The 26,183-nt window shown below is 52.3% G+C and overlaps 1 protein-coding gene across 9 annotated transcripts in view; it reads left to right on the top strand.

Annotated features, from left to right (window-relative positions):
* INCENP (inner centromere protein) overlaps window positions 1-25,785 on the top strand; it is a 34,044-nt gene extending 8,259 nt beyond the window's left edge. For 3 of the 9 annotated variants that reach the window (XM_073217651.1, XM_073217650.1, XM_073217649.1), the window contains exons 2-19: window positions 1,432-1,582; window positions 1,894-2,007; window positions 2,925-3,718; window positions 11,187-11,238; window positions 12,067-12,124; window positions 12,207-12,312; window positions 13,366-13,417; window positions 13,853-13,976; window positions 14,048-14,182; window positions 14,724-14,735; window positions 17,500-17,609; window positions 17,684-17,804; window positions 18,098-18,220; window positions 19,180-19,331; window positions 20,821-20,899; window positions 21,074-21,181; window positions 22,390-22,540; window positions 23,900-25,785. In XM_073217651.1, the coding sequence (XP_073073752.1) occupies window positions 1,443-1,582; window positions 1,894-2,007; window positions 2,925-3,718; window positions 11,187-11,238; window positions 12,067-12,124; window positions 12,207-12,312; window positions 13,366-13,417; window positions 13,853-13,976; window positions 14,048-14,182; window positions 14,724-14,735; window positions 17,500-17,609; window positions 17,684-17,804; window positions 18,098-18,220; window positions 19,180-19,331; window positions 20,821-20,899; window positions 21,074-21,181; window positions 22,390-22,540; window positions 23,900-24,114 (2,646 nt within the window). In that variant the 5' untranslated portion in view covers window positions 1,432-1,442 and the 3' untranslated portion in view covers window positions 24,115-25,785. Of the gene's footprint in view, window positions 1-1,431; window positions 1,583-1,893; window positions 2,008-2,283; window positions 2,308-2,924; window positions 3,719-11,186; window positions 11,239-12,066; window positions 12,125-12,206; window positions 12,313-13,365; window positions 13,418-13,852; window positions 13,977-14,047; window positions 14,183-14,723; window positions 14,736-17,499; window positions 17,610-17,683; window positions 17,805-18,097; window positions 18,221-19,179; window positions 19,332-20,820; window positions 20,900-21,073; window positions 21,182-22,389; window positions 22,541-23,899 lie in introns of those variants that run through there. The other 6 variants (XM_073217653.1, XM_073217652.1, XM_073217654.1 and 3 more) reach the window with 5 other exon arrangements.
* Window positions 25,786-26,183: the final 398 nt, after the last annotated feature.

The raw sequence follows: 26,183 nt of genomic DNA, 5'->3' as shown, positions 1-26,183 counted from the left end.
CTTTACCCATTCATCTACTGATGGATACTTAGGTTGCTTCAATTTCTTGGCTATTGTAAATAGTGCTGCGATAAACATAGGGGTGCATATGTCTGGGATCCTGCATTCTTAGGGTAAATTCCTAGAAGTGGAATTCCTGGGTCAAATGGTATTTCTATTTTGAGTTTTTTGAGGAACCTCTATACTGCTTTCCACAATGGTTGAACTAGTTTACATTCCCACCAGCAGCGTAGGAAGATTCCCCTTTCTCCGCATCCTCGCCAGCATTTGTTGTTCCTAAGCTTTTCTATGTTGGCCATCCTAACTGGTGTGTGGTGATATCTCATTGTGGTTTTAATTTGCATTTCCCTGATAATTAGTGATGTGGAGCATCTTTTCATGTGCCTGTTGGCCATCTGAATTTCTTCTTTGGAGAAGTGTCTGTTCATATCCTCTGCCCATTTTTTAATAGGGGTTATTTGCTTTTTGGGTGTTGAGGTGTGTGAGTTCTTTATATATTTTGGATGTTAACCCCTTGTTGGATATGTCATTTACAAATATATTCTCCCATACTATAGGATGTCTTTTTGTTCTGCTGATGGTGTCCTTTGTGTACAGAAGCTTTTTAGCATGATGTAGTCCCATTTGTTCATTTTTTTTGTTTGTTTCCCTTGCATGAGGAGATGCGTTCAGGAAAAAGTTGCCCATGTTTACATTCAAGAGTAGACCAGTATTCTTAAAACAAGAAATTGCTTATCCTCTCCCCTTATGCTCCTTCATCCATTTCTAGGGCATTTCAGCTCAGGGGAGAGGATTGTAGGGGCCCCTTGGAGAGGAGCATATCTCGACCCCTACTTTCTTACCAGCTCCTTTGGAACTCAGAACCCTTCTCTTCATTGGCCTCTTTAGGCAGTTGGATTCAATATTGTTTGGCCTGAGGCCTGGGGTCAGCTTGTGTGTAGCTCAGAGTAACTTTGTGTGGCCCTTGCTTACCCACAGGTATTAAGAGGAGAGCCCACAGGCCTGTGCTTGTGCAGGCAGAGAGGGGTCCCGTGGTGGCCCCAGTTCCTTCCTGATCCAGTGAGACAAGCCCTGTCAGTTTAAGCCCCAGAAAAGGCCATTTGTAAGGAGGAATGCTGATAACAGAATTGGTTAGAAGTGTGAACTTATGGAGACAGCTTACTGTGGGTAGGTGGGTGGGTTGGGGGTAAGGCGTTTGAAGAGTGTGAGTAGAGGGGCAGCCTTTTTTGCAAAAATGTGAGACTGGTGGATTGGCATTTGGAATTCTGAAACTCTGGGAAGCGGCTGTGAGCAGGGAGGGACCCTGATTCAGGCCCTGGGTGTTTTGTGGCGTCTAGGGATGGATGCTATTGCCTCACAGCTCCTTCCCCCTAGAGAAGGTTCTGGCTCCGATCCCCGAGCTCTTGTACCTCTTGTCTCTGCTTTTGCCAGACAGAGTCACCATGGGGACCACAGCGCTGGGGCCTATTCACCTGCTGGAGCTGTGCAACCAAAAGCTCATGGAATTTGTCCATAATGTGGACAATAAGGACTTGGTGTGGCTCCAAGAGATCGAGGAGGAAGCTGAGCGCATGTTCACCAGGTGAGGGCAGGGGTGAGGCACCAGGGTCCTGAGTGCCCAGTGTTCTCGGGGCCCATCTAGTATAATGGAAAAAGGAAGAGGGGGTGTTGGGCTGGGCTTCAAAGGATGGGGCTGCAGACGCTTCCCTGACAACCTTGCTCCCTGTCAGGTCTCTGGGAAGAAGCCCCGAGTGCCTGGCAGGGGTTTTGCACATACTGTTGGAGATAGCGTTAAGTGCTGGGCATCTCAGCCTGGCCTGTCACTGCCAGGAAGGGGGCAGGTACTAAGCCAGGTGGAGGAGCTGTGAACATCACTCTTCTTGTACCAAACAGAGAATTCAGCAAAGAGCCTGAGCTGATGCCCAAAACACCTTCTCAGAAGAACCGACGGAAGAAGAGACGGGTTTCTTATGTTCAGGATGAAAACAGAGACCCCATCCGGAAAAGGTAGAAGTGGGTGGAGGCTCCCAGTAACAGGGCGAGTGTCAGCTGGGCCCATGGGGTCTATGGAGACTAGGCGCTCACTAGGAGAGTTTGATTTGCAAGTGTTAATTGGGAGCAGAGGCCTGCATGAGGGGTGGGGGGGTACCACGTGGGCCATGCCAAGAGCCAGAATGTCATGGGAAATGACTCATGACTCATGACTGTGGAGTCCAGAGCTTGTGGGGGCTGGGTTTGATCTGGGCCTTAGAGGATAGAAAGGATTTCCAGAGGTGAGAGAAGAAAGAGAAGCTGACCTTCTGCTTGGTGAGGGTGACCAGAGGTGTGGGCTGAGGGGCTGTTCCCACCTCCCATTGCTATGCTTGTTATAAAGTCACGGGAATGATTGTGGATGACTGTGGTCTGTGAGTACAAGGGGAAAGAGGCTGGGTCTTGGGGTCAGGCAGTCCAGGGTGCACATCTCAGCTCTGCCCCTTAGCCGCTGTATGTCCATAGGCTAATTTTCCACCTCTGCAGAGCCTCAGTTTCCTCATCTCTAAGGTGAAGATAATGGTCTCTGGCTTCTAGGGCTGTCTTACGGATTAAGCAGCAGCATGGATAAAATCTCCCGCAGGGTGCTTGGCAAGGTGCGACCTCAGTAAGTGGGAGGTTTGTATGAGCTTAGTCTTCCCAGCAGTTCTGTGCGGTCTGGCCTTATCCCCAGTTTACAAGTAGGAAGACTGAGGGTCAGAGGGGAGCTGCCTGAGTTCTCATGGCTGGAGGTGGCAGAGCCCAGACTGGAACCGGGTCTTCCACCTCCTAGCCCTCCACTTCATACTGCATCTGATCTGGGGTTCTGAGGGGAGACTGGTTCCCTGTGCTCTGTTCTTGTGACGCCCCCTTGCCCTGCTGGGTCGTCTCAGCTTCTGCTCTGCTGCCTCCAGCAGGTTGTCTCGCAGAAAGACGCGCAGCAGCCAGCTGGGCTCCTGGCACCTGCGCAGCAAAGACAAAGTGGAGAAGCTGGCCACTGTGCCCGGGGAGGGCAGCTCTGTCCTGCGACGGATGACACGTGCTGCAGCGGCAGCTGCAGCGGCGGCAGCGGCAGCGGCAATGGCTGCTCCATCGTCCGCCCCTGAGTCCCCCACAGCCCTGACCAAGAAGCTCGAAAGTGGCCTCACCCAGTGCCCGCTGATGCCCATGGTGGAGATTGGCGTCAGGGAGCACCAGAGTGCCAAGCAGCACCTCAGCCAGCTCCAGGCTGCCCAGGCTCCCTCTCAGGCTCCATCCCCAACTCCAGCCTCCCAGGTCACCTTGATATTGGACAAGGAGCCAACACCCCAGAAATCAGAGGCTGGGAGACTGGAGTCTGTCACCATGAGCTCCCTGGTGGCTACATCCCAAGACTCCAAGGGCCGAGGGGTTGGAGCAGGGCGATCTGCCTCCAAGCTCAGGATTGCACAGGCCTCCCCAGGCCCGCAGGACTCGCCTGGCTCTCTGGCCTCCCCATGGCACAAGCGGGTGCTGGCTCCCGTCCTGCCGGATAACTTCTCCAAGCCCACTGACTCCAGTGCAGACCCGAGGTCCATGTGGCGCAGCCTCATTGCCCCGTCCTCCCCAGACCCCCAGGTCTCACTGGGCCAGAAGTACTCCCTCGTGGCCAAGCAGGACACTGTCCGCAGGTCGAGCAGGATTGCCAAGAAGGCCAGGGAAGAGCCAGCTGCATCCGCCCGCATCATCTGTAAGTCTGGGGGTCTGCAGTGGGTGGTCCTTGATACCTCTCTCAGCCAGGGTCTCTCCAGAGCCATCTGGTAAGGAGCTTTCTTCGATGATGTAAATATTCCATATCTGTGCCATTATATGTGGCAGCAACTAGCTAGCCACATGTGGCCATTGAGCCCTCAAAATGTGGCTAGTGCATTTGAGGGATTGCATTTTAGTTTTATTACATCTTCCTTAATTTAGATTTAAATAGCCACATGTAGCTAGGGGCTGCCACATTGAACAGTGCAGAGTAGTCCAACCCTCTTGTTATACAAATGAAACTGAGGTCCAGGGAGGTTGGCCCCCCATCCCTGTGATTAGTGGCCATGAGGAGGCTCAAACCTGGGCCTTCTATCCAGGGCCATCCTATTGCCCTTTTCTCCTGCTAAGGCTGACTGAGATTCCCCATGTTTGTGGACCACCTCCTATTAGGAAAACTTTGGAGAATCTGAGGGGAGGAGATGGGAATTCTCATTACAGCAGGCTCATTTCCGGGGGGACAGACAAGTGGGCTGGAGTGCCAGCTCGGCCATTTACCCACCCTGTGACATTGGGCAGGTTATGGTAGCTTCTGTGTGGGCCTCAGTTCCTTATCTGTCAGCTGGGTAGTAAGAACATCACCTTAAAGGGTTGTTGGGAGGTTTTCTCTGTTAGCCCACAAAGGGGCTTAGAACAGTGCCTGCTGTGTAGGAAGGGCTCCATATTAGTTGTTTTTATCACCATCTGATTCCAGCCAGAGGACCATTGTTCCAGTGGGAGCAGGTGTTATGAGCCACAGAGGAGGGCGGGCAGCTGTAAGAATCAGGGCTGGGGGAGAGAACCAAGATGGCGGCGTGAGTAGAGCAGCGGAAATCTCCTAAAACCATATATATTTTTGAAAATACAACAAATACAACTAATCCTAAAAGAGAGACCAGAAGACACAGGACAACAGCCAGACCACATCCACACCTGCGAGAACCCAGCGCCTCGCGAAGGGGGTAAGATACAAGCCATGGCCCGGCAGGACCAGAGCGCCCCTCCCCCCAACTCCCAGGGGGAGGAGAGGAGTCCGAGTGGAGCGGGGAGGGAGAGGGAGCCCAGAACTGCTAAACACCCAGCCCCAGCCATCCGCACCCGGAGCGCAGACACAGTGCATGCGTTGGGTGCTGGAAACTAGGGAAACAGGGCAGTAAGACCTGTGAGCAGGTCCCCGCAGCCGGCGCACCCAGGACAAAGAAAAGCGAGTGCTTTTTGGAAGTCTTAAAGGGACAGGGACCCCACAGCTGGACGGAAGCGTCCTGGGACATTTAGTCCAGCAGCTGCGAATCCTGGGGAGCTCTGGGTGCCTGAACCCCCGCAGTGTAGCTCGGAGGCCCCTCACGGAGATAAACAGCCTCCCGCCTGTTCCCCCTCCGACGCGGCTCTGCCATATCGGACCAGCAGCCCAAGGCAGGGCACACCCACAGCAATAGTGGAGATAAACTCCATAGCGGCCGGGCAAGAATCAGAAGCCCCGTCTGCACGCAGCTGCCCAGCACAAGCTGCTAGAGGCCACTGTTCTCCCAGGAGAGGAAGGCCATAAACTGGCAAGAAGGGACTTTCTCGTACCAACACATGCGCCAGCTCCCCACAAATCTATCGCCATGAAAAGGCAGAAGAAATTGATACAGACCAAGATCACAGAGGCAAACCCTAAGGAGATAGACCTAACCAGTCTTCCTGAAAAAGAATTAAAAATAAAGCTCATAACCATGCTGATGGAGCTGCAGAGAAATATGCAAGAGCTAAGAGATGATGTCCGGAGGGAGATTACAGACGTCTGAAGGGAGATGACAGAAATGAAACAATCTCTGGAAGGATTTATAAACAGAATGGATAAGATGCAAGAGGCCATTGATGGAATAGAAACCAGAGAACAGGAACGCATAGAAGCTGACGCAGAGAGAGATAAAAGGATCTCCAGCAATGAAACAATATTAAGAGAACTGTGTGACCAATCCAAAAGGAACAATACCGCATTATAGGGGTACCAGAAGAAGAAGAGAGAGAAAAAGGAATAGAAAAAGTATTTGAAGAAATAATTGCTGAAAACTTCCCCAAACTGGGGGAGGGAATAATTGATTAGACCATGGAAGTGTACAGAACTTCCACAGAAAGGACCCAAGGAGGACAACACCAAGACACATAATAATTAAAATGGCAAAGATCAAGGACAAGGACAGAGTTTTAAAGGCAGCTAGAGAGAGGGAAAAGGTCACCTACAAAGGAAAACCTATCAGGCTATCATCAGACTTCTCAACAGAAACCTTACAGGCCAGAAGAGAATGGCATATATATTTAATGCAATGAAAGAGAAGGGCCTTGAACCAAGAATACTGTATCCAGCATGACTATCATTTAAATGTGAAGGAGGGATTAAACAATTCCCAGACAAGCAAAAGTTGAGGGAATTTGCCTCCCACAAACCACCTCTACAGGGTATTTTAGAGGGACTGCTCTAGATGGGAGCACTTCTAAGACTAAATAGATGTCACCAGAGAAAATAAAATCACAGCAAAGAAAGCAAACCAACCAAATACTAACTAAAGGCAAAAAATAAAATCAACTACCCACAAAAGCAGTTAAGGGAAGCGCACAAAAGAGCACAGAATAAAACAACCAACATATAAATAACAGAGGAGGAGGAATAAGAAGGGAGAAAAATAAAGAATGACCAGACAGTGTTTAAAATAGCTCAATAAGTGAGTTAAGTTAGACAGTAAGATACTAAAGAAGCTAACCTTGAACCTTTGGCAACCACGAATCTAAAGCCTGCAATGGCAATAAGTACATATCTTTCAGTAATCACCCTAAATGTAAATGGACTGAATGCACCAATCAAAAGACACAGAATAATAGAATGGATAAAAAAAGCAAGACCCATCTCTATGCTGCTTACAAGAGACTCACCTCAAACCCAAAGACTATAGGAACAAAGAAAGACTAAAGGAACAAAACAGCAGCAGAATCACAGAACCCAAGAATGGACTAACAGTTACCAAAGGGAAAGGGGCTGGGGAGAAAGGGAGGGAAGGGAGGGATAAGGGTGGGGAAAAAGAAAGGGGGCATTACAATTAGCATGTATAATGGGGGGGCACAGGGAGGGCTGTGCAACACAGAGAAGACAAATAGTGATTCTACAGCATCTTACTAAGCTGATGGACAGTGACTGTAATGGGGTTTGTGGGGGGGATTTGGTGAAGGGGGGACCCTAGTAAACATAATATTCTTCATGTAATTGTAGATTAATGACAAAAAAAAAAGAATCTGGGCTGGCTGCATGGAGGAGGTGAAGTCTGAACTGGGTGGGTTTTAGAGGATGCCTGGGCTTTTGCCAGGTGGAAAACGTGGGTTTTCCTGGCAGACAGAACAGCTTGTATGAAGACCTTGAGGCATGAAATGGTAAATGATGGTGTGTCTGGGCCTTGTGTGCCACACAAGGGGGCTAGGCCTTGACCCCACTGACACAGAGGATGTAGCCTTTTGATGGTTGCTGGAAGGCTCCTGGTACCATGTGAAAAATGGTCAAGAGAAAAGGAGGGAAGAAGGTAGGGAGACGAGGTAGGAGACTGTAGTAAGAGTCCAGCCAGAGGACAGCAAGGCACTGGAATTGATGGAGAGGCCGGTTTCCATTAGTGTGTGTTAAAATAGTAGCTGACGTCCGCCTGATGCTTCAAGATTCATAATACACAGGCTTCTTATTTGGTGCTTGCAGCAGCCCTGTTGGCCTGGCAGGATCTCCCCACTTAACAGCCTGAAGGAGCTCCCTGAGTTCGTACATTGGGAAGCTGGGGCTGAGCCCCATACTTCATCCTTTCTGGGATGGCCGGCCGCTTGCTGAGGAGGCCTTGTGGGAAGCCCCAGGGTGGGGTGCAGTCAGGCAGGTGTGGGCACCTCACCTTGCCAGGTTTCTGCCCCACCTGGGGAAGGGCTCGCTCCAGAACATGGGGCTCGGAACACCGTCTGGGGCACGGGCAGACTTACAGTCTGGCACACCGTCCATATTTGGATTCTCAGAAGGGCTGAGACAGTTCTGACCTGCCTTGGCAATTTCCTCAGGCCTGAATCTGATCCTGGAAAGGGGCCCAATGGGGCAGGCAAGCCTGGAGCTCCAGAGAAGGGCAGGAGAGACTCTACAGACTGTCATGCTTTGGGATCGGATGCCAGCTCCCAGGAACTTAATCTGCTCCCGGTGCTCCTGCCTCTGTTGTTGGCCCCTCCCTCCGCATGGGTAGCTGCTGATGTGACCGGTACATTTAAGTCTGGCCCAGCCCCAGGGCTTGTCCACCTTGAGGTGTAAGGAAGAGGGAAAGGGGAGAGATAGTAAGACCTGGTGGTTCAGCCCTGGAGTCCCACAGAGCCTGGGTGACCTTAGGCCCAGCCTCCTGCGAACCTTGGTTTCCCTTCTGTTAAATGGTGGTAACATCTGCCTTGAATGTGGGTAGAGAACCCATCATAGTGCGTGGACATGGTACAGGGTCAGTCATTCTTTTTTTTTTAACTTATTTTTATTAGGGTCAGTCATTCTTAACAAAAACCAAACCGCAAAATCCAAGAATGCCTGTGTCCAGGAAGCTCAGTGTGAATGTGGCCAAGCTGACCTGAGCTGTAGGGGTGGGGAGCAGGGAGGGACAGGAGGCTTCCCTGCAGGCCTTCCTATTGCCCAGGCTTGGGCTTGGCCGGGTCAGCAAGTTGGAGGTGGGGTCTTGGTTTGGGGTCTTGCTTCCCCAGAAGCACCCTTGATGTAAGGATTTGAGTGCAACTTGCTAATTTTGGAGGAGAGGGAAACACCTGCAGCAAGGGAGTGGGGAAGTGAGACGGGGAAGAGAAACCCCCTGGTGAAGGGGAGCCTTCAGAAGCCATGGTGGAGCAGTGGGTGGAGGAACTGCTGGGTGGGGGGACCAACCCGTGTGCCGGCCTGGAACACAGTTGGCAGAGAGAGCCACTGGGCAAAGAAGTGTGGGTGCAGCAGTTGACAGGCAGGTGGGCTCTGAAGTGGTTAGGCAAGGGCTGCTTGACAGTGTCTGGAGGGTTCTGCTGTGTAGGCCAGGCTCCTTTTTGGGGTTTTCCCAGACACACCTGCACTAAGGAACAGCCCCCTCTGTCCCTCTGCCAGGCCTTAGACCCTCAGCCTGCCACCAGACAGTTCTGAGGTCGGAATGGCATGCAGATGACACTTAACATTCCAGAGGAGCCCTTGTGCTGGTGGAAGAGTTGTGTGGTCATGTGGGTGGCTGCACCCTCTTCTGCCCCCTCATCCGGAGGCACTGAGCTGGCATGGAGGGCGTGGGAAGAGGAGAGGAGCTGTGTCTCCTGGCTACAGACCCCCTCAGTGGGAGCAGGCACCGCCCGTGCTGCCAGCCTGGCCTGTAGCTGCTCCCTCCCAGTCCCCCAGGCCTGGCTCTGCACTTCCACGGTTTGCTGCTCCAGCTCCCGCATCTTCCCTGCTTCCCTGGGTGCTGCTCAGCCTTACCTCCGGCCACACGCTCCAGCTGAGCCAGCCTTCTCTCTCCCTTCCCTGAGAAGCCTGCCCTTGCCTGCCTCATGGCCTTTGCAGGTGCTGTTCTGTCTGCCTGGACCAGCAGCTCTCAACTTTTGGGTCTCAGCACTTGCTTCCAGCCTTAAAAATTATTGAGGGCCCCAAAAAGCTTTTGATTATGAGGGTTTTATATATTAATAGTTATATATTAATATATATATTAATTAATTAGAAATTAAATATGAAGGATTAAAAAAATTTTAATACTTAGTATTTTATTTTTGTATTGTATATTTAAATGATATATTAATTTTATTTTTAATGATCAGTTTTGTATATTCTATATAATAGTTATGTTACATGCATTAAATTACTGTTACTACCATGTTAATATAACTATAAATTTTTTGTATTTTTTAACTTTAAAAATATTTAATATTTTCATATGAAAAAATAACAAGCCACTAACCTAATGTTAGAATTTTTTTTTTAATGAAAAAATAACTTTTCCAAAAAAAATACAGCGAGGAGACTGGCATTATTAGCGTTTTGCAGATCTCTTTAATGTAAGGCTTAAAGGAAGACGGTTAGAGTCTGCATTCAGTGTATTGAATTGTGTTGTTTGGGTTAAAGCATGTGAAGAAAGTCTGTTCCTGTACAGACATGTATATAGAAAAGGGAGTATTTTTTAAGCCTTTTCAGGTAATTGGGTATATTCTTTTTTTTTTTAATTTTCTTTCAGATAATGTATATAGTCAATGCAGCAAGTGGCAGTTTTTTAAAGGCTTGTTGCAGTGTGGAATCTGAAGCCTTACCATTGATCCCACGGTGGTCTGTCTTGTACTTTGAGTGGCTCTTTGGGCCATTCATAACTTTGTAACTTCATGTGTTGGTCATCTGGAAAATGTTTTACTGCTAGGTATTTTACAAATGTCAACACACTTCATTATGTATTTTTTAAAAGGAGCATAGTTGTTTTCTGATCTCATCAGGAAAGTCTTTAGATATTAGGAAGCTATGAAGCTCATCGTGGATACACATTTTCCAAAATTCTGCTTTTGGCCTTTTGGGGAGCCTAATGTTAAACTTACTGACAACTAATACTGCCAGTTGTTTTATTTTAAGTGACATATTCACTTTGTTCATTTTTAAGAAAATGTCTGCCAAATACCCATAGTTCAATAACCATAATTTGTCAATTGTCCTTACACTGAAAATAGTGTTCCATGAAAAAAAGTGGCTAGTTCAGCTGGGAACTCAAAGACGAGTGCTTTTCACAGAGATTGGGTGTTCGGAAGGGCATTTTGCATACTTCCTCCTTAGTCACACAAATATTACAAAGACATGTACTTAAGTTTAGATTTAATAAAACTAATAGTTTTTACTCCTTCATCAAGGACATTCTTAAGTGAACCAGACATCTCCGTACTAAGTGTGGGGCACAGTTAGGTTTCACGGCTTGTTTGATTGGTTTGGGTTAGTTGATTGGTGTAGGGCCCAACACATTGTAGACCCTTGACAAGTACTTGTTGAATGAACAAGTTGCTTTGTGTGGGGCCCCGGGCTGGGAGTTGGAGGCCTGGAGGTGTACAGGACATTGTTCTTCCTCCCAAGCTACTCCCAGCTTGGTCGAGGAGCCAGGATGTGCCATCAGATGGGCATGTTGTCAGCTAGGGGGTAGCCAGGAGCCCTGTTGAAGACTGTAGCTGTTGAGGGAGTGCTGAGGGGGAGTGCAAGGCCTTTGCACCCAGTGAGGAGGGGGGTCTTCGAGGTGGAGAGGGTCTGTGTCTATGAAGGGAGGGGTTCCAAGATGGAGAGGGTCAGGCTACAGATAAGGAAGAGCCAAGCCCCCCCACACCCGCTCTGCGTCCTGGTTCCCTGGACCCCTTGGAGTGGCACCTGACCAGTTTCTGAGGGCATCTTTTGTTCCTTTGTTTCCCCTTAGGCCACAGCTACTTGGAGAGGCTCCTGAATGTTGAGGTGCCCCAGAAAGTCAGGTGGGTTCAGTTCCAGGGCCCTGGGAGGGCTGGGCAGGGCATACAGGGGGCCTGTCCAGGTGAGCCTCAGGGAGAACATTTCCTGTGCCCCAGTCTTCCCTCTGTGGAGATGGCCCATGGGCCACGCACTGCTGCAGCCCTGGCCTGTTGAACCAGGCAGCAAGCAATGTAAGTGTTTGGTTTTCTCAAAGCACTTGTTGGTATCACTCGTCAGCCCTGGCCTGACTCTGACCCCTGGCAGCCTTACCCTGGGACGTGGGTTCCATAGGTTAAATATGCAGCCTGTGGGTGAGCTAGTACAGTCATGAGGAGCCACGCTCAAATTGGGGTGAAGTAGAATGGGGGTTGGGAGTGCGCCCCACTCCAGGATTCCACCCAGCACTGCTTTGGTCCAGCACTCCTTCTGGGCCTCCTGGATGCCATATCTTGCCATCACTAAAACGAAGGCCTGCCCACCCTGCTTTAGAACAGAGGGTCAGGAGGGGAGATGGGGTGACTGGGCAGGTCCTCTGGCTTTGCTGGCCCCACGGTAAATGGAGAGCAGGCCTCAGAAGAGACATGGCTCATCAGGGCCCAAGGGGTGGAGGTGGAGCTGGGAAAGGACTGGCGTCCCAGATCAAGGGCCTGTGGGGTAAGTGAAACCAAATTCAGAAGCAGACACCTCTCGCCTGCCCAGGCAGCAGATGCTGGTTCCGGCTGAGGTCTTCCTGTCCTGCCTGGGGCTGTGAGTTTGTGGTTCGGTCCAGGGCATCGGACAGGGAGGGGCCTCCTGTGGGGAAGCAGGGGCTGGCTGGGCGGGTCCCACAGTGCCTCATGCTCTGCTTTCAGCCCCGAGCAGAAGGAGCCCAGTGAGGGGCCTGAGCCTGTGGAGGCAGCTGAGCCAGAGGTAAGGCGAGCAGGCCGGGGAGGGAGGGCTTGAGTGCCTGCGGGTCCCAGGGGCAGGCCCCAGAGCCTTATTTCTTCCCTAGGTCCCCAAGAACAACAGTCCCCAGAGTGCCACCAAGATCACCATTAGAACACCTGGTTCAAGGCCTGCAGCTGGTAGCCAGGAAACGCCCTCTAAAGGGCAGCAAGGTGAGTCTTCCTGACCACCACGTGCCGATACCCAGAGCCGTGCTGGCCTTGGTCTGACTTTCTGTCAGGGCAGAGGGACACCCCATTTTCTGGGCTAATAGGCCAAAGGGAAATGAGACCAGGGGTGTATAAATCTCCTTTGAGTCTGCAGGTTCCATCTCCCACCTTCCGGCTGAAGCTGCTGCACATGGCCTATGATAGCCTTGGCTGGTTGGTGCAGGAGGCAGGGGGAAAGGCCTGAATGGGGGCGTTCCCTGTGAACCTGCCAGGTCCAGGGCTTGAGCCCCCCTCTGAGGGGCAGTGGGAGGAACTATGTGCTGGGCTGTGAATACCTGGCCTCTTGTTTGGTCTCTGCTACTGGCTCATTTCTCACTTTTGTGGGTTCCACTCTGCAGAGGGTGAGAGAGCTGTGGGCTCTAGTACCCCCAGGCTGTCAGAGGTCTCCCAGGGATTATACCTCCCTGGCACTGTGCTGTAAGGTCTTGAACACAGCTTCCTCAGCTTTATGATGATGTCAGGGACGATGGCCTTAGTCCCAAGGGACTTCTTGGAGTGGAGTGTCAAAAGGCAGGGGAAAGATGGGTGCTTGCTCACAGTAGTGAAACAAAAGGCATTGACCCACCTGCCCACCCATCACCCCTGCACAGGAGCCCACCCTCCTCCTGTCATACCGGCCCATCTGAAAGGGCTGGAAGGAGTGGGGCCGGTTGGGGGTTCGGTCATGCAGCTTCCATAGGCTTCTGCCTCTGAAAGCCACCTCCCAGCTCTCAGTATTAGAGGTGGACAGGACATGGTTGGGTTGCCTCAATGGGACTGTCCTGACATTGTTGTCACAGAGGCCAGGCATGGGGTTGAGGGGTCTGTGGGCTAGAGATAGCATGCTGAGCTCTGGATACCCACAGATTTGTCAAGGCCAGGCAGTGCTAAAGCTGATGCTTCTGCCACCAGACCCGTGTCTCTACCAGGAGGAGAGCCTTGCCCTGCCATGGCTGCTGCCCATGGGCACCTTCCCTACGTTGTCCCAGCAGGCTCACTAAAATGCTCTCTCCACAGAGGCCAAGACTGACCATGCAGATGGCCCCAAGGAGCCACCCCAAAGTGTCAGGTTTGCATCTGGGAAGGGACATGCAGGCAGCTGTTCAGGGGGACCCAGAGGGGCATGAAGCTTGAGTCCTTGCTCAGGGAGGGTGTGTGTGTGGTCAGGGGCCTCTGTTTCCCCCTGACAGGGGTGGGGCCTGGAGCTCTGACTTTATGAAGGAAGCAGCTCAGTGCTGTGGGCCGAGCCTGGCCCGGAGGGGGTGACTGGATCCTAGACCCCACCCTTCTGCGTCCTCCTCACTGTGACTTTGGACAGGTCACTGCTCTTCTGACTGGGCAGCAGGAGAGGGGTGGCCAGGGGTCCCCACCTCTGCAATGTCTGTAGTCCTGTGGGCTCAGCCCACTTTTGTTTACAGGGGTGACCTTTAATGGGGTGTGGCTGGGGCTCCAGGGAGGGGGCTGGGGCCAGCCCCACAATGCTGCTGCCACCATGCCTCTGCAGGAGGAAGCGCAGCTACAAGCAGGCGGTGAGTGAGCTGGACGAGGAGCAGCAGCTGGAGGAGGAGGAGGAGGAGCTGCAGCCCCCCAGAAACAAGACCCCTTCTCCGCCCTGCCCAGCCAGCAAGGTGAGTGGGCATCTGCCCTCCCGTGGTGCTCCTGCCCTGCCTGTGGTCCTGACCCTGGTCCTCATCTGCAGGTGGTGCGGCCCCTCCGGACCTTCCTGCACACTGTGCAGAAGAATCAGATGCTCATGACCCCGAACTCGGGCCCCCGCAGCAGCGTCATGAAGTCCTTCATTAAGCGCAACACTCCCCTGCGCGTGGACCCCAAGGTGAGGGAGCCTGTGCCCTGGGCCAAGCTTTGCTAGAGCCAGAGCAGCATGGCTGAGGACTCCAGTCTGTCCACTAGGTGGCTGGGAGCAGCGTGGGTCTGGGCCAAGGAGTGCACCCTTGAGCTGATCAAGGGCAAGCTCAAGCCTCTGGGGCCCTGGCTGCCGTGACATTTGGGGACTCTCATGACCTCTTGGACTCTACACTGTGGTCTAGAGGCTCAGCCAGCTCAGTATAATCCCTGGCTCTTGGGTCCTGAGCTGGGAAGTTGCAGAATTGGTCTAGCTGGCCATTGCCATGACCATCTGTCCCCCACTTCCCCCAGCCGGTGGCTTGAGTTGTTAAGGTGAGGTACATAGACGGATGCTTTCGCTCATTGGGGATGAGGCCTAGGTGAGATGAGAGGAGTTGGTGGGACTCCTGGTGAGAGGCTGCAGGTCCCAAGCAGACTCACTGGCATAGCCAAGAGGGTGGCCTGCTTTCCAGGATGTGCCCAGCCTGGCATTAACTCTCGGCTTTCTCCTTGTCTCCTCTCCTCCACAGTGCGGCTTCGTTGTAAGTAAAGCCTTTTCCTGTCCTTATAACCTAGCCCCACCGAGCACTTACCTGCTTTAGCCCTTCCCTTGCAGAGCTGACAGCACCTGTAGGAGCACTAACACCGTGAGCGGGGAGAGGCGGTGGGGGTGGAGGCGCCCAGTGTCCTCCCTCTGCAGAGCCTGCCCTCTCAGCCCTTGCCTGCTCCTGGGAGGATGAATCTCAGAGCCTCCCTGAAGCAAGAGAAAGCAAAAGAGGGCAGGACCTGGGCCCAGTCACTGACCAGGGCCACAGCCGGAAGTGTTCCCCACAGCCACCTCCCTCCCTCCCCCAGCACTGGGTTCCCCCTCGGGGGCTGGGGCTGTGGAGAGAGCAGACAAGTCTCTGATCCCCAGAGCCAAGAGATTTACTGGGTCACAGAGGTGAGCTACTGCCCAGGGGGCAGAGCAGTGGGAGGAAGCCAGGAACCTGTGGGTACAGGCCGGGTGACAGTGGAACTGTCAGCAGCAGCCACTGGAAAGAAGGCCGCAGGGAGCTGTTCTCTTCTCATGGAGAGCTTGGACCTGCGCAGTCTTGGCTCCTTGGGGTCTCCTGAGTTGCAAGGGTGCGGTCTCTTCATTGTTTGGCTCCCACTGGCACTTCGGGGGTGCTCCCACCAGGAAGGCTTCTGCCTCCAGCCTGAGAGCCTCAGCAGCACTGCCCTGGGTTTGGTGGGTTGAGGGGCTTCCCAGCAGCTGGACAGGTGGGCCTTGAACTTGCCTCTCCTGCGAGGAGTCTGGTCCCCTCTGGGTGGATAAGGTGACCACAGCGTGCCTTCCAGTATGCCAGCAAACAGGCTCTGTGGCCTTATGCACCTATTATTGTGCCAGGCATGCTAGGCACCTGGGCCCATAGCAGTGAACCAGACTCAGATTTGTTCCTTCTACAGGGAACTCCCACGTGCCCTCATGGTGATGACCGAGAGGTCCAGGAAGCTGCCCTTCCCTGCTTTGGGGAGCCTAGGTCCCCAACAGGGCATCTGGTAGGGGTGGGACAGCCCCCAGTTAGGAGACCAGGGTGCCTCAGTAGGCAGGGATCTTGGGCCCTTGGGCTAGTTTCCTAACCCAAGTTTCCTCAGCTACAAAATGAGAGCAGAGATGCCTTCATGGAGATGGGAGTACCCAGAGAGTGATCCGGGTCAGGCCCCAAATAGGGATTGGTGTGAAGCGATCCAACAGACAGCAGACAGACCACTCAGTCGAGGCCCCTAGAGGCAAAAGGGGCTGCAGCGCAAGCTCTTGGGTTCCTCTCACTCTCTGCTTTAGCTTTGATGGTGGCCTTCGGAGAACAGGGACAACCCAGCCCACCTTTGAAGGGTTGGCAGAGCAGAAACACGGTTTGTATGACGTGAACATCTCTTGTGTTCGTCTATAAAATTCACAGTGCACAGGATGAGTTATCTGACCTCTGCTGGGAAATTGCAGCACTCCGGCTTCAGGATGAAAACCTGTTTTGCTGAGTCCTGTTGAAAGTGGGGTCTGGCTGGCTTTCAGGGCAGGAAGAGAGGGTTGGTGGGCTCTCTGGGTGTTCTGTGGCCTTTGCTTCCAAAGTGCAGATGATGTAGAGAGAGTTCTGGGTTAACAATTCTTTTCCTTCGTCTCTTTTTAAATGTGCCACTTCCTTCTGGCTTCCAGAGCGTCTGGTGAGAAATGCCCTGTCATTCAAATCATTGCTCCCCAATAGGCATTGTGTCTTTTATCTGTGGCTGCTTTGGAGATTTTCCCTTTGTATTGTGTTCACCAGTGTGATTATGATCGGGCTGGATGTGTATTTCTTTGGGTTTATCCTGTTTGGGTCTTGACCATATCCTTATTTAATCTGTAGATTTATACCGTTCATCAAATTTGGGGCCTATTCAGCCATTATTCCTTCACATTTTTTTCATGTCTCTCTTCTCCATTGTGGGATGGCGATGACGTGGATGACAGCTCACTCAGTGGTGTCTCACAGTTCCCTCAGGCTCTGTTAATTTTTCTTCAACACCTTTTTCCATGTTTACATTGGATAAATTTCATTGATTTATCTTCATGTTTATGGATGTCTGTCTTCTCCATTCTGCTCTTGGACTCATCCACTGAGATTTTTATTTTGGTTCTTATATTTTTAGTTCTAAAATTTCCATTTTGTTCTTTCAGTCTTTTATGTGCTGGGATTTTCTATTTTTCCAATTGCCTTAAGAATGTTTGTGATTACTTGTTGAAGCATATTTATGATAGCTGCTTGAAAGTCTTTGTCAGATAATTTTCCAACATCTGTAATCTTGGCCTTTGTAGCTATTGATGGTCTTTTTCCGTGGGAGTTGAGATTTTCCTGGTTCTTTGTATGCTGAGTAATATTGGACATTTTAGAGGTGCGCCCCCTCAAGGAGAACATTGACGATGACGTTCTAAGTGGTCTTTCTGTCCCCTCTCAATCTCATTCCTCTGCCTCTTTTCAAATGCACTTTTATGTAGTTGTAATCAGAGCACACAGCCAGTTTTGAACCTAATTTTTGTGCTGCTCACGACTTGGCAGGGCTGAGCTGGGGGCATTTGTGACTCAGGCCCTTAGGCTCTCCCTGGAGGAAAGACTGAAGCCCCAGGCCTCAAAATGGTTGGAGATGGAGGCGTGTTGGGGCAGCTCCGTCCCTCAGAAGCAGTGTGATGCTGCCGCCCATCTGGCTGGGGCCTGCTGGGTTGTCCTGGGCCAGCCACACCCCTGGCCCAGCACCCTGCTGTCCTCACCCACATCCCCACCCTCTCCCCAGGAGAAGGAGCGGCAGCGCCTGGAGAACCTGCGGCGGAAGGAGGAGGCTGAGCAGCTCCGCAGGCAGAAGGTGGAGGAGGACAAGCGGCGGTGGCTGGAGGAGGTGAAGCTGTAAGTGGCCTGGCTCCTGGGCCGCGGCCCACCCCAGCCTCTACAGGCCCCCCACAACTGCCCTGTGCCCACAGGAAGCGTGAGGAGCGCCTCCGCAAGGTGCTGCAGGCCCGGGAGCGGGTAGAGCAGATGAAGGAGGAGAAGAAGAAGCAGATTGAACAGAAGTTTGCTCAGATTGAGGAGAAGACTGAGAAGGTGCAAGCCCTGGGCTACGGGCGGCAGGCCGCAGGGTGGGTCAGATGTGGTGGCCCAAGGGTTAGGACTGGACTCCGGGGAAGTTATGGGTTTGATGCCCTACATCCCTCTTCTGTCTGTCCGTGGGCCCAGGAGTCCATTCTGAGCCAAGCTGAGGGTGGAGGGCCTGTGCCCCACACTGAGCAGCAGCCCTTTGTGAGGGGGCTGGGCCTGTTGTGCAGAGTTCTGGGCCCTACTCTGTAGGTTGAGTGAGGAGGGCTGCTGCAGTGGGCACATGTGGGTGGGCTCTGCAGGCCAAGGAGGAGCGGCTGGCTGAGGAGAAGGCCAAGAAAAAGGCAGCAGCCAAGAAGATGGAGGAGGTAGAGGCACGCAGGAAGCAGGAGGAGGAGGCACGGAGGCTCCGGTGGCTACAGCAGGTGAGAGCGCCAGTGGGCGGAGGCGCTTGGGAACGAGGAGGAGGTGCGGAAGGGCGGCACCACCTCAGCCCCAAGGAGCCGTGCGCACACCTACCTCATCGGGCTGAGCCCACTGGGTCTTGTTACTCCAAGCCCAGAGGAGATTCAGCAAATGCTTTGGAGCCAGGGATGGTGACAGGAGGGGGACAGTCTCCTGCGTCCCTTTTGTGTAGAGGCAGCACTGTGAGAGAGAAGTGCATGGACTCTGGAGCCAGACTTCAGATCTCAGCCCTGCCATTTATTATATTTATATTATATTTTATATATAATAAATACAAAAAAACATATATATAAACATAATATAACTTATAAATATATATATAAATTATTTTTATTAGCTGTGTGACCCTAGACAGGTTACTTGACCTCTCTGTGCTTCAGTTCCTTCAGGTAGCAAGTGGCATCTACCTAATAGTGTTGTAGTGAGGAGTATGTTCTGCCTGTAGAAGTAGGGGCCCATCTTTTCCTGGGAACTGTCAGTCTATGAAGTAGGGAACACCAATCTATTGTTAGGGGGTTATAATACTGATGGCTAAAACTTCTCAAGATTTGCTATGCGCACTGTTCAAAGTATGTTAAGTATATAAACTCAGCAACTTCATAACATGTAGGTGTTGTTCCCATTCCACTGATGAGAAAATTGAGGCCAGAGGGCATTAGCGACTTGCCTGGTGTCTCACCATGAGTGAGCCTGGCTCCGGTCTTTACCCTTAAGTACCATCTGCTGCTGCAATAAAGCAGGGCCGTTTCAGGCTGGTCGTGGCGATTCGCACGGAGCCCTGCTCGGGGGCTGGCCCTCGGCTGCTGGAGGACAGTAGGTCCTCTGGCCCCTGCAGGCCTCCCCTCCCGCTCCCACACCTCTGTCTCGCCTCTCCTGCCCAGGCCCGGCCTGCGGCCCTGAGCTTGCTGTGCATTCACAGGACGAGGAGGAGCGGCGGCACCAGGAGCTGCTGCAGAAGAAGAAGGAGGAGGAGCAGGAGCGGCTGCGGAAGGCGGCCGAGGCCAAGAGGCTGGCGGAGCAGCGCGAGCAGGAGCGGCAGCTGGCGGAGCAGGAGCGGCTCCAGGCCAAGAGGTGAGCTGGCCAGGTGACGTCCTGTCGTCCCGCCCCCTGCCCTCCTGTGTGTGTGTGCAGATGAGAGACAGGCTGCCGTCACCCAGATGTGGCTCCCCACTTCACTTGGGTTGGCTGAAGACCAGGCTTCTCGTGCCTCCCAGGGCAGAGGCCTGCGGCAGGCAGACCCCCTGAATACACCGCACTGGCGACTGGAGATTTGGGGAGGAACGGGGGGGGCATCACTCGGGGTTTGTCCTGGTTCTGCCTCCAGCTGCATGTGCTGACTCCTCGGGGTTTGTCCTGGTTCTGCCTCCAGCTGCATGTGCTGACTCCTCTGGGTCATTTTCTCCGCAGCTGACACAGGGGGGGCCTTGGGGTAAGCCAGTACTTCTCCAGGGGACCACCATGGGCATCCGGGCAGGAGAGTTCTTGAGGCACTACCGTGCAGGACCTTCAGCGTCCTTGGCCCTGCCACCTGAATGTGCCTCCTCTGGCGGTGATGAGAACAGGTTGCCCCCTCCCTCTAGCTCCACCCCGCCCTTTGGGAGGCCATGGCAGCTCCCAGGGGAGGGAAGGCAGTCACCGTGGCCAGCAGATGCATGGGATCCTTCGCTGTGCACGTGTAGACGTGTGTGTGTACCCAAGCCCAGGCCAAGCAGCTACCTCTCTCCTACTCCACCTCTTGGGAAACACCAGCCCACACTTTTCCCATGTTCACCTTTGTGGGGGCTACAGGCCCAAAGAAGAAGTGGGGAGTCACAGCCAGAGGGCTGGATGGACTCGGGGCCATCTCCCGGTGCCTACTGGCTGACAAAGAGCTGTCCCTGGTTTTGTTGGCCTCATGTCAGGCAGGAGTCTGGGAGGGGGACGAAGGGTGGCAGCTGATGTGGTTTTAGAATTGCATGTGTGCCAGGCAGCGCCAGGGCTTCAGGGGTTGAGCATGTGACAGTCATTGACTGCTTCAGCAGGTTCCCTGCTATGTGCTTTCTACACATTCCCTTGTTTAATTTAATCCTTACCTGAAGGTCTCTGGTGTAGGGGTCAGCAATGCACTTTCCAAAGAGGGAAGCAGGTTCAGTGAGGTTAAATGACTTGTTCAAAGTACAAGCCAGCCATGACTAGCCCTTCAGCTTAATACCAGACTTGGAGCCTGGTGTCTGCCATTCATGTCAGGATGGTTAGAGGTGACCTGGATGATTTATTTACCTCTTATGTGACTCTGGAGGAAAGGTGTTTGGTTCCCCATCGGACATCAGGCAAGGCTGAGGCTCAGAGACTAAATTGTGTGGAAGAGTGGGGGCCACCCTTGGTGGACAACCACCCCGTACCCTTGGTGTGCACTCTCCCAGTCCCTCAGACACAAGCGTGGCCACTGGCTCTTGGCTGGAGTGCCCATTCTGCCAGTCCAGCTTCTGCGGCCTGAGCCAGTGGGTCTGACTTCCCCGGCAGGAGTGGGCCTGGGTCAGGGATGGACTTCCTGCCCTGACCGGCTCTCTCTTATCCGCAGGGAACAGCAGGAGAGGGAGAAGGCCCTGCGGCTGCAGAAGGAGCGGCTGCAGAAGGAACTTGAGGAGAAGAAGAAAAAGGTAATGGGGGCAGGGCATGGGGGCTCCCGCTTGGTCTGCACTGAGCTTTGGGCTGAGGAGGTTCCAGGGGCTCCTGGTACAGGAGCCTTGTCTGCTGTGCTACGTGGGCTTGGCATAGTGGGAGAGGCGGGCACACACGTGGTCTCTAACTCCTGGCGGGCCTTTGGGTCCCAGGAAGAGCAGCAGCGCCTGGCTGAGCAGCGGCTGCAAGAGGAGCAGCAGAAGAAAGCCAAGGAGGCTGCAGCAGCCAGTAAAGGCCTGAACACGACCGTGGACGTGCAGGTGAGGCCCCGGCACTGGAGCAGAGTGGGCCCCCAGCTCATCCCAGTAATTGGAAACACTGACTATATATGTTTAAGGCCATAAGAAAGAGGAACAATACAATTGGCCCAACTGGTTTTATTATTTTTGATAGGTATGTTCTTATTCTGAAAGTAGAATTTGTTGTGTTAAAAAAAGGCACTAAACTTTTTAAAAGAGATAAAGGAAGGTGCCCTCAGAAAAACTCTTTAAGTCTGGCGTATATCATTCTGTATTTTTACATCTATAAACATTCTATACACATACACACACGTATACATAGTTTTAAATGAGCACAGACTATATATATTATCTTAGTCTGTTCAGGCCGCTCTAACAAACTGGCAGAGGCTGGGTGGCTTAAACAAGTTTGTTCCCCATGGTTCTGGAGGCTGGAAGTCCAAGGTCAAGGCACCAGCAGATTCAGTGTCTGCTGAGAGCTCTCTTCCTGCTTCACAGACGGCAGTCTTGCTTTGTCCTCACCTGGCGGAAGGGGAGAGAAAGCTCCCTGGGGCCTTTTCCAATCCCATCATGAAGGCTTTGCCCTTGTGATCTAGTTACCTCCCAAAGGCCCCACCTCCACATAACATCCCCTCCGCGATTAGGATTTAACATGGGAATTTGGACGGTTCCGAGAGGACCACAAACATTTAGCCTCTCACACATACCAGTTGGCAGCTTGATTTTTTTCCCCTCTTTTCATTCATTTAGTATATTGTAGACATCTATTTCCACACTTTCAAATCTCTTATTTTTGATGGCTGTGTAGCAGTTAGTTATACCAGACTTCCTTTAACTGCCCCTATTGACAAGTATTTAGACTATTTCCAGACAAACTAGCACGAGGAAGGGTTTTTGTTGCAGCATGGTTTAAGATGTTGACAACTTAGAAGCTAACTAAGCATTCACCTGTAACAGTTGGTTAAAGTATAATCACAGGGCTCCCAGAGGAGGCCCCTAGGGCTGTTCAAAAGGAGACACGCTGGTGGCGCTGATCACATGCTTTAATATGTAAAAGCAAAATTCAGAGTCACATACGTAGTTGTGACTTTTTTTAATTAAAAAGTGGCCCCTGAACCTTTTAATTTTTCCCATGAAATAAAGGAAGGGACCAGAGCCCCAGTGCCTTAGATGGTGAGAGATGCAGGAATTCGGGGGAAGGGGTTGATATCCACATTTAACTTTTCCAGTCTCCAGCTTGTACCTCGTACCAAATGACTCCACAAGGGCACAGGGCACCCCCCAAGATCAACCCAGATAACTATGGGATGGATCTGAATAGCGATGACTCCACTGATGATGAGGCCCAACCCCGGAAGCCAATCCCCACCTGGGCCAGAGGTAAGCAGCACCCAGAGCACCCCAGCCCTGGGTCCTCACTTGTGATTTCTAAGGCCCTGGAGGTCGTGGCTTGGCAGCTGCAGGTGTCGAGAGGCCGTTGTGCCTGTGGGCTGGCCACGTGAGGCATTGGCCTTAGGATGCACCCAGGGAAGGGTGGGCACCCTTTGGCCCATGGGCTCATCTGGGGATCATATCTACAATGTCAGATGCCTTTGTTCTCAACAAGTCAACAAATGTATTAAATTGTGGCTGGCTGCGGGCAGCTGGGTGTTCAACTCGGGCCCTAGGCCCCTCCTCGGAGTCCTGCACAGCAGGCCAGATGAGACGAGCAGAATGGGGTGGGAACAGAGCTAAGAGTGGCAGGGGGTTTCCAGCAGCACACTAAGAGCTGGAGCTGGGGGTGCAGCCTGCTGGTAGTCAGGGGAGCCTTACGGCAGAGCACTTGAACAGGACATGACCCCAAACTGTGAGGGCCCCAGTGTTTAATCAGAAGTGTGGGTGAGCATGACTGTGCCTCCACAGGCCTGGGTGCAAGGCCTGCTGGGAGTGGAGTGGAAGTAGTGCACACAGTGGGTGCTTTATAGTTTGCCGAGCTAAGGGTCAGGCTGGGGCAGAGCCCAGAACCCTTCGGGTGTACAGAAAACACATGCAAACCCCACATTAGCCAGAATCTGACTTGTTCTCCTTAACTCTGGCGCCAAGGCCTTTCTGAGGTGGCAGCAGGCAGGAGTCTGAGCATCTAGGGAGCCAGACGCCCTGCAAAGCCACCTAGCCGTGGTGGACCTTCTCCAGCGTACCTAAACTCTCAGTTTTCTCATCTGTGAAATGGGGGTGACAATAGGACCAGCTGAGAAGGGTTGTTGAGGATGGAATGAATGGGTATAGGAAGGCTGGTACAGAGCATGCACAGCCTCAGCCCTGAGGCCCTCTAGCTTGCACCTGCACCGTGATAAGTAGCCAACCAAGGCCATCAAGCAACGTATGCATGTTAGACTTGTCTTCCAACCCCGGCTCCACCAGTTACTAGCTGTGTGCCTGTGGGTACATCTCGCTGTTATAAAATGCCTCCCCTAGGCTTGTTGGGATAGCAGAGTCTTGCAGTGAGGGCTCAACCGAGTGCCTGGCCCACATGAGCTCCTGAACACCAGTTCAGGCTGAGCTGCCGGAGGCTGGCAGTAGGAATGTGCAGTAAGAGCTTCATCAGTGTGGGGTGGGGAGGTGGGGAGGAAGAAGGCTCTGAGAGGGGCTGATGTGGCAGGAGGTGGGGCGTGCTGGAGTGGAGGGCGACAAGGGCTGGGGAGGAGGGAAGCTCATGGGGAACCCCAAGGCAGTGACCCGGCCCTCCATGTTCCCCTGCAGGCACCCAGCTCAGCCATGCCATCATCCACCAATACTACCACCCCCCCAACCTTCTCGAGCTCTTTGGAGCCATTCTGCCCCTGGACTTGGAGGACATCTTCAAAAAGAGCAAGCCCCGCTACCACAAGCGCACCAGCTCTGCTGTCTGGAACTCGCCACCCCTGCAGGGCAGCAGGGTCCCCGGTAGCCTGGCCTACAGCCTGAAGAAGTGCTGAAGCAGGCCCCGGGCCTTCTCAGCAGCCTCAGCCCCCTGTCTGCTGTCTGTCTGCCTCTCTGTTGGTCTGGTGCCTCCTGCCCGGTGTTTTATCTCTGAGGGGTTGGTCACGTGTATATAAAAGTTCTCTGTGCTGCAGGGAGAAAGTGGCCCAGGTCTGTTTGGAGGCTGCACTTGGTGGGTGGCTGGGGAAGAGCCAGGCCGCCCCACCTGGCCTGCAGGCTGCACTCTATAAATAGATTGTTACAGTTCAGCTGAATTTTAGCCACTACTGTTTGAGAGCTAGATTAATAAAGTCTATTCCTTCAAGCCCGCTGTGGGTATTCTGAAGACCACGGGCCTCGGCAGAATGCCCTGGACGCTGGCCTGCAGCCATGTGCCTCGGGCCACCGGACGGGATGGAGGACCAAGGCCCTGTTCCTTTCCCCCGGGATGTGCTTCAGGGTCACCCAGGTCCCACGCTGAGGCCGTCCCTGGACAGCCCTGAGAAGCATCGCCATTACTTTCATGATGAGGCAGGTGGAGTTTCTGCTGTTTTCCTGGGGAGCACCCAGTTCATAAAGGGGGGATTTTTGAGTGGGGAAGACCTGGGGTTGGGGCCAGGAGAACTGGGCTCCTGACACAGCTCTGGCCCCTTACGACAGTCCCTCAGCCCCTCCACGCCACAGGCCCTGCCCTGGCTGCTCGGACTGAGAATGTGTGTGTGAGGCTACAGTGGCTGCTTTGATCAGGACCTCTTGGAACTCCCTTGGGACCAGTGCTTGCAAGCTGTTGAGATGTTTCTCCAGCAAAACCAGGCAGCTGCTAATTGAACATTTGGTGCCAATGGAAGCTGGCCCTGGTCTGCCCCGTAGCTGCCAGCTGAGTTCTAAATGGCAGCTGCTTTCCCTGCTCCAGCCCTGGGAACAGGGCTTGGTGAGTTTCCCTGCTCCAGCCCTGGGAACAGGGCTTGGTGAGTTATGATCCTAATAGGCCAAATCAAGCTGCAGTTTTTATAAAGTTGTATTGGAATCCACTGAACAGATAGATACACATGCCTGTCTGCAGCTGCTCTGCTGAGGACAGAGTCAAGTAGTTGCTGAAGTATTTACAATGACCCTTTATAGAAAGTTTGCTGACCCCTGCTTTAGGACAAAATAAGGGCTAAATTCAAGAGTGTTTAAGAAATGAGGAAATAGCGAATACACAATAAACTGAAGTCTAGAGGATTCCACCCATGCAAAGAAAAGCATTTTATGGTTCATTCAAATACAGTGTACAACTCAAATTTGTTCGCTATGTTCTGGAAACTTGTGTTGAGTCAGCTGGTGAGTGCGTCTTTGCCTAAAACCACAGTGTCAAATTGCTTTTTCTGATCATATTTATGTAGCGTGTTTGAAAAAAAGTTAATTCAGCAAAACGGTCTTGAAGGTTGCTCTGCATCCTCACGGGCAGTTGGTGGTGTCAGTGCTTTGGTGGTAGCCCTTCTGGTAGACGCGCAGTGGAGTTGCATCGTGGTGGGGGTTTGCCTTTCCCTGATGCTGACGGTGGTGGACATCTTTTCATGAGCTTATTTGCCATCTGTGTATCTTCTTTGGTGATGCATGTGTTAAATCTTCTGTTCACTTTTAAATTGGGTTTGTTTTCTTACTGTTGAGTTTAGCATCTTTATGAATTACAGATACAAACCTGTTGTCGGTTGTGTGGTCTACAGTATTTTCTCCTCGTCTGCAGCTTGCTTTTTCATTCGCTTAACAATATTTTTCACTGAGCAAAAATTTTAACTTTGGAAAAGTCCAGTTTCCACTTTTCAGTCCAAAACCGGAAAGTCAGCTTTCTTTTATGGACTGTGCTCTTGGGTGTCATGTCTAAAAAATCTTTATCCAGCCCCAGTTCTTGAAGATTTTCTCCTGTATTTTCTTCTAAATGTTCTATAGTTTTATGTATTTCATTTAGATTTATGACCTATTTTGAACTAATTTTTTAAATGTTTAACTTTTTTCGATTTGTCTGTTTTAATAGCTGTGCACAGTGATCACCAATTGACTGGTGCCTGCACAACCAGGGCAGAATCTGCAATAGCGGACTTTG

The sequence above is a fragment of the Manis javanica genome, chromosome 11 (assembly GCF_040802235.1).
Source record: "Manis javanica isolate MJ-LG chromosome 11, MJ_LKY, whole genome shotgun sequence".
Classification (NCBI taxonomy): domain Eukaryota; kingdom Metazoa; phylum Chordata; class Mammalia; order Pholidota; family Manidae; genus Manis; species Manis javanica.
Note: the sequence above shows the minus strand (reverse complement) of the source record. Positions and strands in the feature narration are given on the sequence as shown.